An 11,947-nucleotide genomic window follows, 5' to 3' on the forward strand; every position below is an offset into this window, starting at 1 on the left:
GTGACTTTACAAAGCTTAAGATATTGCTTTCTTCAGAACAACAATGCTCCCTGGCACTTAATAAACCAAAGAAGCCAAACAAAATACCTCCCACTGTCCCACATGGCGCTGATTATTCACTACTGTGATAAATCCAGGCCTCCACAATGCAGGAAATCACATAAAAAAGCATGTAGTTCTGTAGTCCCCAAAAAGATAATGACAATTCTGAGATTGGTGGGATTGGCCAGCAGTACTGTACAAGCTCCAGAGTTTGCCACAGAGGGATCAGAGGTGACTTCTGCTATGCAATAATGCTCCTTGCTCTTGTTGATGCATGTTACCCACTTGGAGTCAGCAGTGGATGTGGCTGCATGCAAGTGGTCTCCACGAGGGCCTTCTTACAGAGCAGAAACTCAAATCTCCAACCCATTTCTGATTATTACTGAACAAAGCCCAGAGCTGTGACTGGCCCCTTGGAGGGAAACACTGGACTCTTTGAATGTACAGGTGCTTTGCCACATCTCTGCCTTAAAAAAAACCACTTCACAAAGCACCTGGAAGTCACAGAACTCTGAATCCACATATTAGGCCCCAAAGTCTTGCTTTGGACCATATAGTAGGGAGGGTTTATTTTTGGAAATACACCAGTCCCTGTGAAATTTTCGACTTTGTGTCCTGTTCATCATGATTTTGAAGCTGTATGTCTAAATGCCTTATCAAAGGCCTTCATCTAAATAGAATGATCCCATTTTAGCTTCTGCCTAATTTTCCTCACTTGTAACATTCTGTCTTCCTGTGGTTCTCAAGGAAAGTCAGTCTTTGCTGCAAAACAACACTCACAGTCACCAATGGTATAGAACAATCTGCAAATGGAAAACGTGAAGCATAATGTTGCAGGAAACAAAGCCTGAAGGAAGATCAAGAGGGGGGGAAATGGAATATTGACTTGGATGATACCCTCCATTTAAAACTAACAGAAAAATCAAGATAAAGAAAGGAGGTTTCACATGGGAATTTAAAACTATTCTACAAATATGTCATCATTCTGACCCCTCTAAAGCCCTATTCAACTTTGCAAAAATATCACAGGAGAAGGTAGCAAATAATGATCACATAGAGAAAGGAAATACCATTTGCTTGCTCACCACCATTCTGAGAAGATATATAATTCCATAAATAGTACAGGAATGATAAAGAGACAAACTACAAGAGCAGAGGTCATCCAGCAGAGACTGGGTCATTGAACTCTGCACTCAGGGAAATATCTTCCCCTCTTCTATCACACACACTGGTCCACAAAAACGTGACTTTGCTGAAGTCCTGTTGACAGCTGTTGACTTACAGCAGAACTGGAATGCAAAGCTGTGCCACTCACATCTCCTGCCTTCCACACCAGCTATAACATGACAAAAGAGGCACTGAAGAACAAGGCCTGGGGAAATATAATTAAATGTATGTAAGGGGAGGGGAAAGAAAAAAAATAAGACGAGCAATGCAAGGAAGCATTAAGAGTGTTCTCAGAGAAACTCACCAGGAGGACATCTCAGCCAATACCAATGAAATCCATGTAGCTAATTCTATTAGAGATACACCAGAGTCCACACCTAAGACGAAGATAGGACCTGGAGGCATCAAAGTTCCAACAGAGGTTTAGGAAGCCAGGGGATTCATTCAGTAAAGGTCCTTTTTGTGCTTCAGCCACATAGTAAGTAATAGAGTGAACCTTGACATCAAACTTTGTTAAAGACACACTTCAACAGCTTCCTATTAAGCCACTTTTGATAATACCTCTGAATGGGGTTCCTTAAGTAAACTAAATCATTCATTAATGACATCTAACCATGTGTCATCCTTCTACATGCAGAGTGAGTGGACAAAAGCTCTGTTATCAGAGCTCTACCATTACCTTTGAAAACAGGGAAACCAGGATCACAGAAAAAATGGCACAGGCCTTGACACACCATGAAATCAAACTATTGCTCAGACAAAACCTCAGGAATTCACCTAATTGCCTAACAGGAATTCAGCCTCTCACCCTCTTTGCTCTACATTCACAGCCTTTAGTCACACCATGGACAAATCCAACTCCTGGCCATATGTCAAGCACAAGTGAAAAAGCAAGTGACATTCAGGTGAAATTCAGCAATATCTTAGGGAACCAGAAGTATATCCAACTCTTTGCTTTGGCAGCTAAACCCCTTCAAGACAGGAGTACAAACTGTTAATTTAAGCAGGCCTGTTTTCAAGGACTATCATCCAAACTGAGGTCTAGTTTTAGAACATGAGAAGAGACAGGGAAAGAATGACAAACACAGGGAAGTGAAGGAATCATAATCTAATATGTCAGGCTCTGTCAAATGGAGCAGGTACACAGGAGGAGGATCTGGTATTCAGAGGCACAGTTCTCCAGGGGATTTCTTTGGAGAACAAATAATGGGAAAAGCTACCTTTCCAGATAGACATCACTGAAAGACTCTCCTTAGGGAGAACAAGGATCATAACACAGACACATGCATCAGAACCTAAAATGTTTTAGTGGGCATAAACTAAACATGGCTGAGTTGGAGTGTCAGTCTTCAGAATCAACTCAGACACCATCATTCTTCCTCAGCACATGGGCATTTTGGAAGATATGTGACTCTGCAAAATTAATGCAAACTTCATGTCTACCTCCCCAAACCAGCATTCTCAGGAAGAGCTCTATCAGACAAGACAGGATTCAATGAGTAACTTGCTCACAACTACTTCAAATAACAAGTAAATTCATTACCAAAATAACCTCCCATCCCTTCCATTCCCACCAGTCTACAACACCATATTAAACCCACTCTTGATAACACCTCTGAAGGGGATTCTTTAAGCAATGTAAATCCCTCATTCACAACACCTATCCATGAATCACCCCTCTAAATGCAGAGCTATTGCAAAAATGTTCTATTATCAGAGGACTACCCTTGCCTTTCAGGACAGGGAAACCAGGGGCACAGAAAAGGTGGCACAGGCCTTGGCACCAGGCACAACAACAAACCACTGCTCAGCCAAAACCACATTCATCCTCCAGTTTTCCCAGGAGGAAGCCAGCCTCTGATCCTCATTGCTCTGCAGCCACAGCCTTTACTCACACATTACAGAACATAACCTTGGCACGTACTTTATACAAGCAAGAGCCTTTAATGACATCTGCAGGTTGGTCAAGGCTGGGAAAAGCTTAGTACACCCACCATGGGACTCTACATCACAGTCATACAGGGAAATATAGATGGAGCAATGATGTTTCATGCAGCAGCTCTTAGACACAGAATCTAGGAAGCACGTTTGCACTTCCATGGGTATTTCTTGCAGGCAAATTCATCACAGGACTGTCCCCTCCTTCCTGGATGCAGGAAAAAGGCACCTGGTGTGAGTGGCACAGGCCTTGGCACTTGCCAACATGATAACACACACACACAGGTGGACCATACAGCTCCCTCTGTCCCTGCTTTAGGCCAGTCTCTGGCTGATCTTGCACTGACTTTACATCCTGAGTATGTGGCAAGCAAGAGCACTGATTCGAGTGACATTTTCAGACACACATGGGCCCACCTTTACCTCATGACAACAAGCAAAGCAGAATTGAACTACCAGCCTCTGGGAACAGTGTGCAATAGGAAAGCAAACTGATGAACCTACAACTTGGTCACAACTTTTTCACCTTGTGCAAACATTACACAGCCAAAAAGCTGTGTTTGCAAACAGGCATCACTGAGACAGAAGTCGTACACACAGTTTCTCCTTAGAGAAGAATGAAGGTCAAAACATTAACACATGAATGACGTAATAAAAATTATAGATGAACCTCTAGTAAGATGCAGATTCCCTGCTTCTGCCTGCTCCACGTGTAAACCTGGGCAATGAAAAGACGTCTAGATCCTCCCTACGAGTAACACAGATCACGGGGTGAAAGAGCAAGAGAGTAGCACAGGGAAACGTCGCCGAAACACTCGGCTTCAAAGAACTCACCGGAGGAGCGGCGGGGTCCGCGGGGCGGGCACCGGCAGGTTCCTCGTCTCCGAGCAGCGGCGCGGGCTCGTCGGGCGGCGGCCGGGCCGGCAGGGTGTCGCAGCAGCTGGCGGCCGAGAAGCGGAGGTGGCTCTTGCGCGAGTCGGCCGTGAGAGACACGTCGTGCGAGTAGGAGTGCAGGAAGGCGCGCACGCCGTCGATGCCCACGAAGTGCGTGGCCGGCACGCCGCGCAAGGCGCCGCTGCCCGCCGCCAGCAGCTGCTGCTGCGAGCGCCGCCAGCGCCGCAGGCGCAGCGCCAGCAGCAGCAGCAGGAAGGCGACGAACAGGCACGACACGGCGGCCACGGCCAGCACCAGCCAGCGCGTCAGGCTGCCGCCCGCCTCGCCCGCCCCCGCCTCCGCCTCCGCCCGCGCCGCGCTGCCCAGCTCGGCCAGCAGCTCGGCCACGCTCTCGGCCAGCACCACGCTCAGCGTGGCCGTGGCCGACAGCGCCGGCCGCCCGTGGTCCTTCACCAGCACCACCAGGCTCTGGCGCGCCGCGTCGCGGGCCAGTGGCGAGCGCGCCGTGCGCACCTCGCCGCTGTGCAGCCCCACGCGGAACAGCCCCGGCTCCGTCGCCTTGGCCAGCTCGTACGACAGCCACGCGTTCTGACCCGCGTCCGCGTCCACCGCCACCACCTTGGCCACCAGCGCGCCGGCCTCGCTCGACCGCGCCGCCAGCTCCACGCCCGACCACACCGAGCCCGACAAAGCCCCCGCTGGCGGCGGGTACAGCACCTGCGGCGCGTTGTCGTTCTCGTCCACGATCACCAGCCGCACCGACACGTTGCTGCTCAGCGCCGGCGAGCCGCCGTCCTCCGCCCAAACCCACAGCCCCACCTCGCGCACCTCCTCGTAATCGAACGAGCGCAGCGCGTACAGCGCGCCCGTCTCCGCCTGCACCGACACGTACGACGACAGCGGCGAGCCCCGCACACCACCCTCCCCCAGCCGGTACCGCACGCGCGCGTTCTCCCCCCAGTCCGAGTCCGTCGCCCGCACCCGCAGCACCAGCAAGCCCGCCACGTTGTTCTCCGGCAGCCGAGCGCTGTAGCGCTCCTGCGAGAACACCGGCGCGTTGTCGTTCACGTCCAGCACCCGCACACACAGCACCCTGCTGCTCTGCAGCGACGGACGACCGCCGTCGGCCGCCCGCACCGTCACGTTGTACTCCGACTCCTGCTCCCGGTCCAGCTCTCTCGCTGTCACCACGCGGTAGAAGCTGCCTTTCGCGCTCTCCAGCCGGAACGGGACTCCCTTGTCGAGGGAGCAGCGCACCTCACCGTTGGCCCCCGAGTCTCGGTCCTGCACGTGCAGCAGGGCCACAACAGTACCCGACGGGGCGTCCTCAGAAATCTCACTCACTGCCGACGATACTGTGAGTTCGGGCTCATTATCGTTGACATCTGTCACGGTGATCGTTACTCTTGCCGTGTGGAAAAGCCCTCCCCCGTCCCGTGCCTGAACCTCCAGTTCATGTGAGGACATTTCCTCGAAATCCAAATAATTCTGAAGGGTTACTTCTCCTGTCTTTGACTCCAGGTCAAAAAGTTCGGACGCCCGATCTGAAATTCTGTGGAAACTGTATCTCACGTGCCCGTTCAGACCTTCGTCGGGGTCGGTGGCTGTGACAGTGACGAGGACGGATCCCACGGGCACGTCCTCCGGCACACGCACCGTGTACTCCGCCTGGCTGAACACGGGCGCGTTGTCGTTCGCGTCCAGCACCGTCACGCGGATCCGCGCCGTGCCCGTCCGGGCCGGCTCGCCGCCGTCGCTCGCCTTCAGCACCAGCTCGTGGAACGCCGCCTCCTCCCGGTCCAGCGCCTTCGCCAGCACCAGCTCGGGACGCTGATCCCCGTCGGGGCCCGTCTGCACGGCCAGCGAGAAGTGCTCGTCGCCGCTCAGCTCGTAGCTCTGCAGGGAATTCTGTCCCGAGTCCGGATCGTGAGCGTCTGGGAGGGGAAAATGCGATCCCGGGGCTGTCGTCTCGCTTATGCTCTCTTCCAGTTCGATTTCTTTGAAGGTGGGCGCGTTGTCGTTAATGTCCATGATTTCCACTTCGATTTCATAAAACTTCATTTCCCCCTCCACTATCAGCTCACAGCGCAGCACGCATTGCTCCACCAGCCGGCAAAGCTGCTCTCTGTCGATCCTCTCGGCCGTCACTAAATGTCCCGTCTTCCCGTGCAGAACGAAATACTGTGTCCTACCTCTGTCTATGATGCGGACGCCGCTGTCTGGGAGCGCCGGCATTTGCAGCCCCAGGTCCTTGGCCACGTCGCCCACGAACGAGCCCTTGGGCATCTCCTCGGGCACCGAGTAGCGCAGCTGCCCCCACGCCGCCTCCCAGGCCGCCAGCAGGACGCCCCACAGCAGCACTCGCTGCCGCCGGCCCCAGCGCCTCCCCGCCGCGCACATCGCCGCCGCCGCACCGCCGGCACCGCAACACCGCCGGCAGATCCCCGCCGCCGATCCCCGCTCCGGCTGCCGCTCCGGCTCCGACTTGCCGTTCCTGGGAAGTGCCGCCCGCCCCTCCGCCTCGCTGGAGCTCGGATCCGCACCGCCGGGACGATCGGAACGAGACCGCTTCCCGACCCAGGAATCCAGCGATCCAGCGATCGAGCCGGGCCGCAGCGGGCGGGGCTGCAGCGCTCCGACCTTCCTCTCGCTCCTCTCGGTCAACAGCGGCGCCCGCAGCCTCCTCCCGGCACTGCACGCACCGAGCGCTGACGAGCAGTGCCCGCCCTGTCTTTTCTCCCCCATCTCTGCGGGACATTCGCCGCTGAGACATCAGGTCCCGTGCACCGGGGACCTCCAGCCTCGGCTTTTCTTTACCCTATCTCTTCTTCGATCATCTAGCTGATCACGACCAGACACAAATAACATGCCTCCTGGGGTTGTGATATTTCTACCGCACTGGAAAATATTTTCTAATGGTGATATAATGTCCTTCGAATATGACCTGCAGAATGTTACTAATTATTTATTTAGACCTCGAAGCACAATCATCTCCCTGCAACTGCATAATTTTTTGTACCAGTCTTTGTTCTTGAAGAACTTTTTCCTCCAAAAAGCCACTCTGCAGATCAAAACAGTCTGGGAAATTCCTATGAACAGTCAAAACGTTCTGTCCCCGAATACCACACTATAAGGACGGGCCTAATATTTTGGACCTTGGTACTTTCCAACTGCACATCTGTGGCTGCTCTGAATCAGCTTGATTTCTCCCCATTCTCTAGACATCACTTCGACTTTTTCATTATACACTTACACAGAAGAGGCTTTTCTCTACATCTAGTGCTCCTACATAGAGTAACAGAGTAGAATACAGCAATGAATCATAAGGTCATACAATCGCTACTGTTGGAAAAGACTTCCTAGATGATCAAGGCCATGCATTCCCGCTTGGGAAGTCATTTCAGAAGAAAAAAAAACCACACGGAAAACCAAAAAAGACCCCAAACAAACAAACAAACCACCCAAAAAACCCACAAGCCACCCCCCCAAAAAAAAAAAAAAAACCAGAACCACAAAAACATAATATAAGGCAACTTCTTCACCGTATATAATAAGAAAATTTTCTAGGAAAGAGTGATAAAATAATGAAAGAGGCTTTGAAATACAAAGCACGAGGGATTTTTTTCTGGGGCTTTCTTTGCTCCTGTGCTTTGTCTTTGGGAGGTTTTTTGGTTTGTTTTTTAGGGTTCTTTTTAGATCCTAAATAACCCTCTCCCTGTGGCGTAACCGTTCCAGCAGCATCCTTTCCTCAAAAGATGTGAGGACACACAGTAGAGGTTAAACTTCTCTATGCCTGGAGTCACACACAAATGTCCTTTGATACTACAACACTGCAATAACACTTAGCAACGGGTTTTACTCCAACTATCTATGAGGTTGAAGTGCGTGGCTTCAAGAAACAACGGTCAGGAAGGAAAACTAATATAATTTCCACAATTTCATAATATTGTAAGAAACACACATTTGTTAGACGTAATTCCACGTCTGAATCTGAATAAAAGCTTCAGATGAACCGAAAAAAGAGCTAAACCACAACTGAGGCGACAGAAAGTGCTCTATCGCATAGGCAAAATAGACACAAGACAAAATTATTTGATTCGTTTGTGTAAACACGAAACAGCAATACCTGCCTCAAAACAAAAACAAAGCCCAAGAGCCCGCTGCTGCCAGCAACACGTGGTTAGGAAAAGCTGAGAGAGAACGAGTGAAGGCTCTTACAGACCTGTGGTGCGTCGGGGTCGGCAGGCGGCTCTCCCAGGACGGCGCTGCTGCTCGGACTCGGCTTCTCGCAGGGCTCCCCGGCCACAAGCTCCTCCGCGGGCACGATGGGCAGCGGCGGCGGCGGCCAAGCGGCCTCGGGGTTGGCGCGGGGCGGCGCCGCCACGCACAGGTTGTAGGAGTAGGGCAAGGTGCCCTCGCAGAAGTCGGCCGGGAAGGCGGCGCCGGCCAGCGACAAGCGCTGCGCGCCCAGGCAGCGCAGCACGGCGGGCGGCCCGGCCCGCCGCAGCCGCGCCAGCACGGCCAGCGCCACGCTCAGCACCAACAGCGCCGACAGCAGCGCCAGCGCCAGCACCAGGTAGAACTGCAGCTCGCCCGCCGCCTCGGCGCCCGCCGCCCGCTCGCTCAGCTCCGGCAGCGCCTCCTGCAAGCTCTCGGCCAGCACCACGTGCAGCGTGGCCGTGGCCGACAGCGCCGGCTCGCCGTGGTCCTTCACCACGGCCACCAGGCGCTGCTTGGCCGCGTCCCTCTCCGACACGGCCCGCGCCGTGCGCACCTCGCCGCTCTGCAGCCCCACGCGGAACAGCGCCGGCTCCGACGCCTGCACCAGCTCGTACGACAGCCACGCGTTGCGCCCCGCGTCCGCGTCCACCGCCACCACCTTGCCCACCAGGTACCCGGACGACGCCGAACGCGGCACCACCTCGAAAGCCGAACCCACCGAGCCCGGGGATGATCCCGCTGCCGCCGGCGGGGGCGGGTAGAGCACCCGCGGCGCGTTGTCGTTCTGGTCGAGCACGAAGACGCGCACCGTGGCCGTCGAGCTGCGCGCCGGCGACCCGCCGTCCTGCGCCCGCACGGCCACCGAGAACTCGCGGCACTGCTCGTAGTCCAACGAGCGCTGCGCGTACACCGCGCCGCTCCGCGCCTCCACCGACACCAGCGGCGCCGCGCCCGCCGCGCCCGCGCTGCCGCCCGACAGCCAGTAGCTCACGCGCCCGTTCGCGCCCGCGTCCAAGTCCCGAGCCACAACGCGCAACACCAGCAAGCCCACCGCGTTGTTCTCCCGCACGTACGCGCTGTACGACGCCTCCTCGAACACCGGCGCGTTGTCGTTCACGTCCGACACCTCCAGCAACAGCTCCCTGCTGCTCCACAGCGCCGGCCTGCCCCGGTCCCGGGCCACCACCGTCACGCGGTGCTCGGACGCCTGCTCGCGGTCCAGCGCGCTCGCCGTCACCACCTTGTATGAGCCGCCCGACGACGTCACGATCGACAGCGGCGCCTCTCCCGACAGCTCGCACGACACCTCACCGTTCTCGCCGGAGTCCCGGTCCCGCACTTTCAGCAGAGCCACCACGGTGCCGACAGGCGCGTCCTCGGGTACGGGGCTCGACAGTGACAGAATCGTGATCTCAGGGGCATTGTCGTTCTCGTCCGTGACGTCTATCTGCACTTCGCAGTGATCGGTGAGCCCGCCGCCGTCCGTCGCCTCCAGGCCGAAGCTGTACTTACTCTTCTCCTCGAAGTCGAGGGGACCCGCTGTTCTGATCTCACCGCTCTCGCTGTCAACAGAGAATAACGCTCTGACGACTTCCGAGACGTCACCGAAGGAATAGAAGACCCGCCCATTGGACCCCGCGTCCGCATCCGTGGCCCGCACCTGCAGCACCAGCGACCCCGCCGGCAGATTCTCCGCCACTCGAGCCTCGTACACTATCTTGCTGAACACGGGTGGGTTGTCGTTTAAGTCCATCACGTTGACGCGAATCTGGACAGTCCCGGATCTCGCTGGGTCCCCGCCATCCACTGCCGTCAGCACCAGCTCAAAGGAGCTCTGCTTCTCCCGATCCAACGCTCTCTCCAGCACTAATTCCGGCTGCTTCTTTCCGGCTTGCCTCTCCTTCATGGCCAGACTGAAGGACGGGTTGCTGCTGAGCTCATAAGTCAGCAGTGAGTTGCTGCCCACGTCCGCATCTCGGGCCACCTCCAGAGGAAAACGAGCACCTGGAAGTGTCCATTCACCAATCTCGAGTTCCAAAACAGCCTTCCTGAAGACCGGGGAGTTGTCGTTCACATCCTCAATGGCCACCTCGACATGGAAGACGTTGAGCGGGTTGTGCACCAGCGCCTCGAAGCTGACCGAGCAGGACAACGACTCGCCGCACAGCTCCTCCCGGTCCAGCCTCTCGCTCACGTACAGGTTCCCGTTCCCCTCGCTCACCGTGAAGTATTGCTTGTCCGCGCTGAGCCGCAGCTTGCGCGCCGGCAGCTCGTCGGCGCTGAGCCCCAGGTCCCGGGCCAGCGGCCCCACCAGCGAGCCTCTGGGCAGCTCCTCGGGGATGGAGTAGCGGAGCCGCTCCGCCGCCGCCCGCCAGCACAGCCACAGCAGCACAGCGCCCAGCCCCAGCGCCCGCCCGCCGCCCGGCCCGCCGCTCGCCCTCCGCCCGCCCGACATCGCCCACGGCGCTCGCTCGCCGAGCTCGCAAGGCTCCTGCCGCTGCCCCGCCTCCCTCGCAGCCGCTCTGCGCAGCCCCAGCAGCGCCCGACAAAGCAAACCCGGCCCGCCGCCGCCTCCAACTCGCACGCCTCTGCTGCCCGCGCCGCCTCTCGCCTCTGCTGCCCGTGCCGCTGCCGCTCTGGCCCGCACTGCCCGCCCGAGCCAGCAGCCTGCGGGGACAGCACGCACAGGCGGCGGCGGCGGCGGCTCCAGCAACGCTCGGCGGCGGCCCAACAGCGGCACCCGGAGGCGCCGACACAACACTGCAGCCGCCTCACGGCCGCGCTCGGCGGGGACCAACTTTGGGCCGGGCTGGGGCTGCAACGGCCCTGGGGTCTCTGTTCTGGTATTATCAGCAAGCGCCAAAGTACTCGCTTAATGCTAAGTAGGAACCCTAATGATTACAGCAGCAACTGCAGTCTAATACCGATTTTTTTTCTGTTGGTCTCTTATGTAGCTGCAATAGACATATAAACTACTATTGCACCTTACCAAAGACTTTGGCATCTTGTGGTGTGCATTCGCACAAAACTTAAGAAGGAAAAACTTCTTCCTGAGGAATTATTTGTTTCCAGATTGTTTCCCTCATGCACAGTCAGAGAACTGAAGCCAAAAGTAGATTGCTCATATGCTTCAGAAATCATGTGTTTCACTGGTACCTGAGATACCATTTTTCTAGCTTCTCTGAGCAGAAGGTGTAAGTCAAAAGGAGATTTACACAATATTAAGACTTGCAGAGAAATGTGAAGCCTAAAGCAGTGGAACTGCACCCATGACACTGTACATACCCAGCACAGAAAAAGAAAGTACAAAGCAGTGTAAGCTCCTTGCCCTCTGTCCATCCTTACACTGACTCTTCTTCCATCCATAAAACCTCCTGTGCTTTTGGTGGAAACTCAAAAATCAGGCTTGTTTTAAGTACAGATTTCACATTTCCATTGTTCTGATATTGTGAACCTCCAGGCAAAAGTCCCATCACCTGGCCAATCCATTGTAGGACCACAAAATCAGCCAAAAGATTTCAAATGAATTCTGATTGTTCATACACAGATCCCAAACCTCCATCTGACCTCATCGGGGCAGATACTACAGTGCTGTGTTTTTCAGTTGCTTTACCAGAACTCTGCCTTAGAAACTCCTCCCCACAGCACCTGAAACCTCCCTGAGGCCTCAAGGTGAAAGCTTGTT

The 11,947-nt window shown here is 55.4% G+C and overlaps 2 protein-coding genes across 2 annotated transcripts in view; both read right to left on the bottom strand.

Annotated features, from left to right (window-relative positions):
* Window positions 1-7,445, bottom strand: part of LOC135422815 (uncharacterized) — a 30,626-nt gene extending 23,181 nt beyond the window's left edge. The window contains 1 exon segment of the mRNA XM_064672323.1: window positions 3,982-7,445. Coding sequence (XP_064528393.1) covers window positions 3,982-6,786 — 2,805 coding nt within the window. The 5' untranslated portion in view covers window positions 6,787-7,445.
* A 106-nt stretch (window positions 7,446-7,551) lies between these two features.
* Window positions 7,552-10,717, bottom strand: LOC135422816 (protocadherin gamma-B5-like). The gene has a single exon (XM_064672324.1). It carries the CDS (start codon window positions 10,715-10,717, stop codon window positions 8,222-8,224), a length of 2,496 nt encoding a protein of 831 aa, XP_064528394.1. The 3' UTR covers window positions 7,552-8,221.
* Between the last annotated feature and the right edge of the window lie 1,230 nt (window positions 10,718-11,947).

Source organism: Pseudopipra pipra, chromosome 15 (assembly GCF_036250125.1).
Source record: "Pseudopipra pipra isolate bDixPip1 chromosome 15, bDixPip1.hap1, whole genome shotgun sequence".
Lineage (NCBI taxonomy): Eukaryota > Metazoa > Chordata > Aves > Passeriformes > Pipridae > Pseudopipra > Pseudopipra pipra.

Coding starts and splice junctions, on each gene's coding strand:
- LOC135422816 (XM_064672324.1), bottom strand. CDS start 10,717: ATGTCGGGCGGGCGGAGGGCGAGCGGCGGGCCGGGCGGCGGGCGGGCG.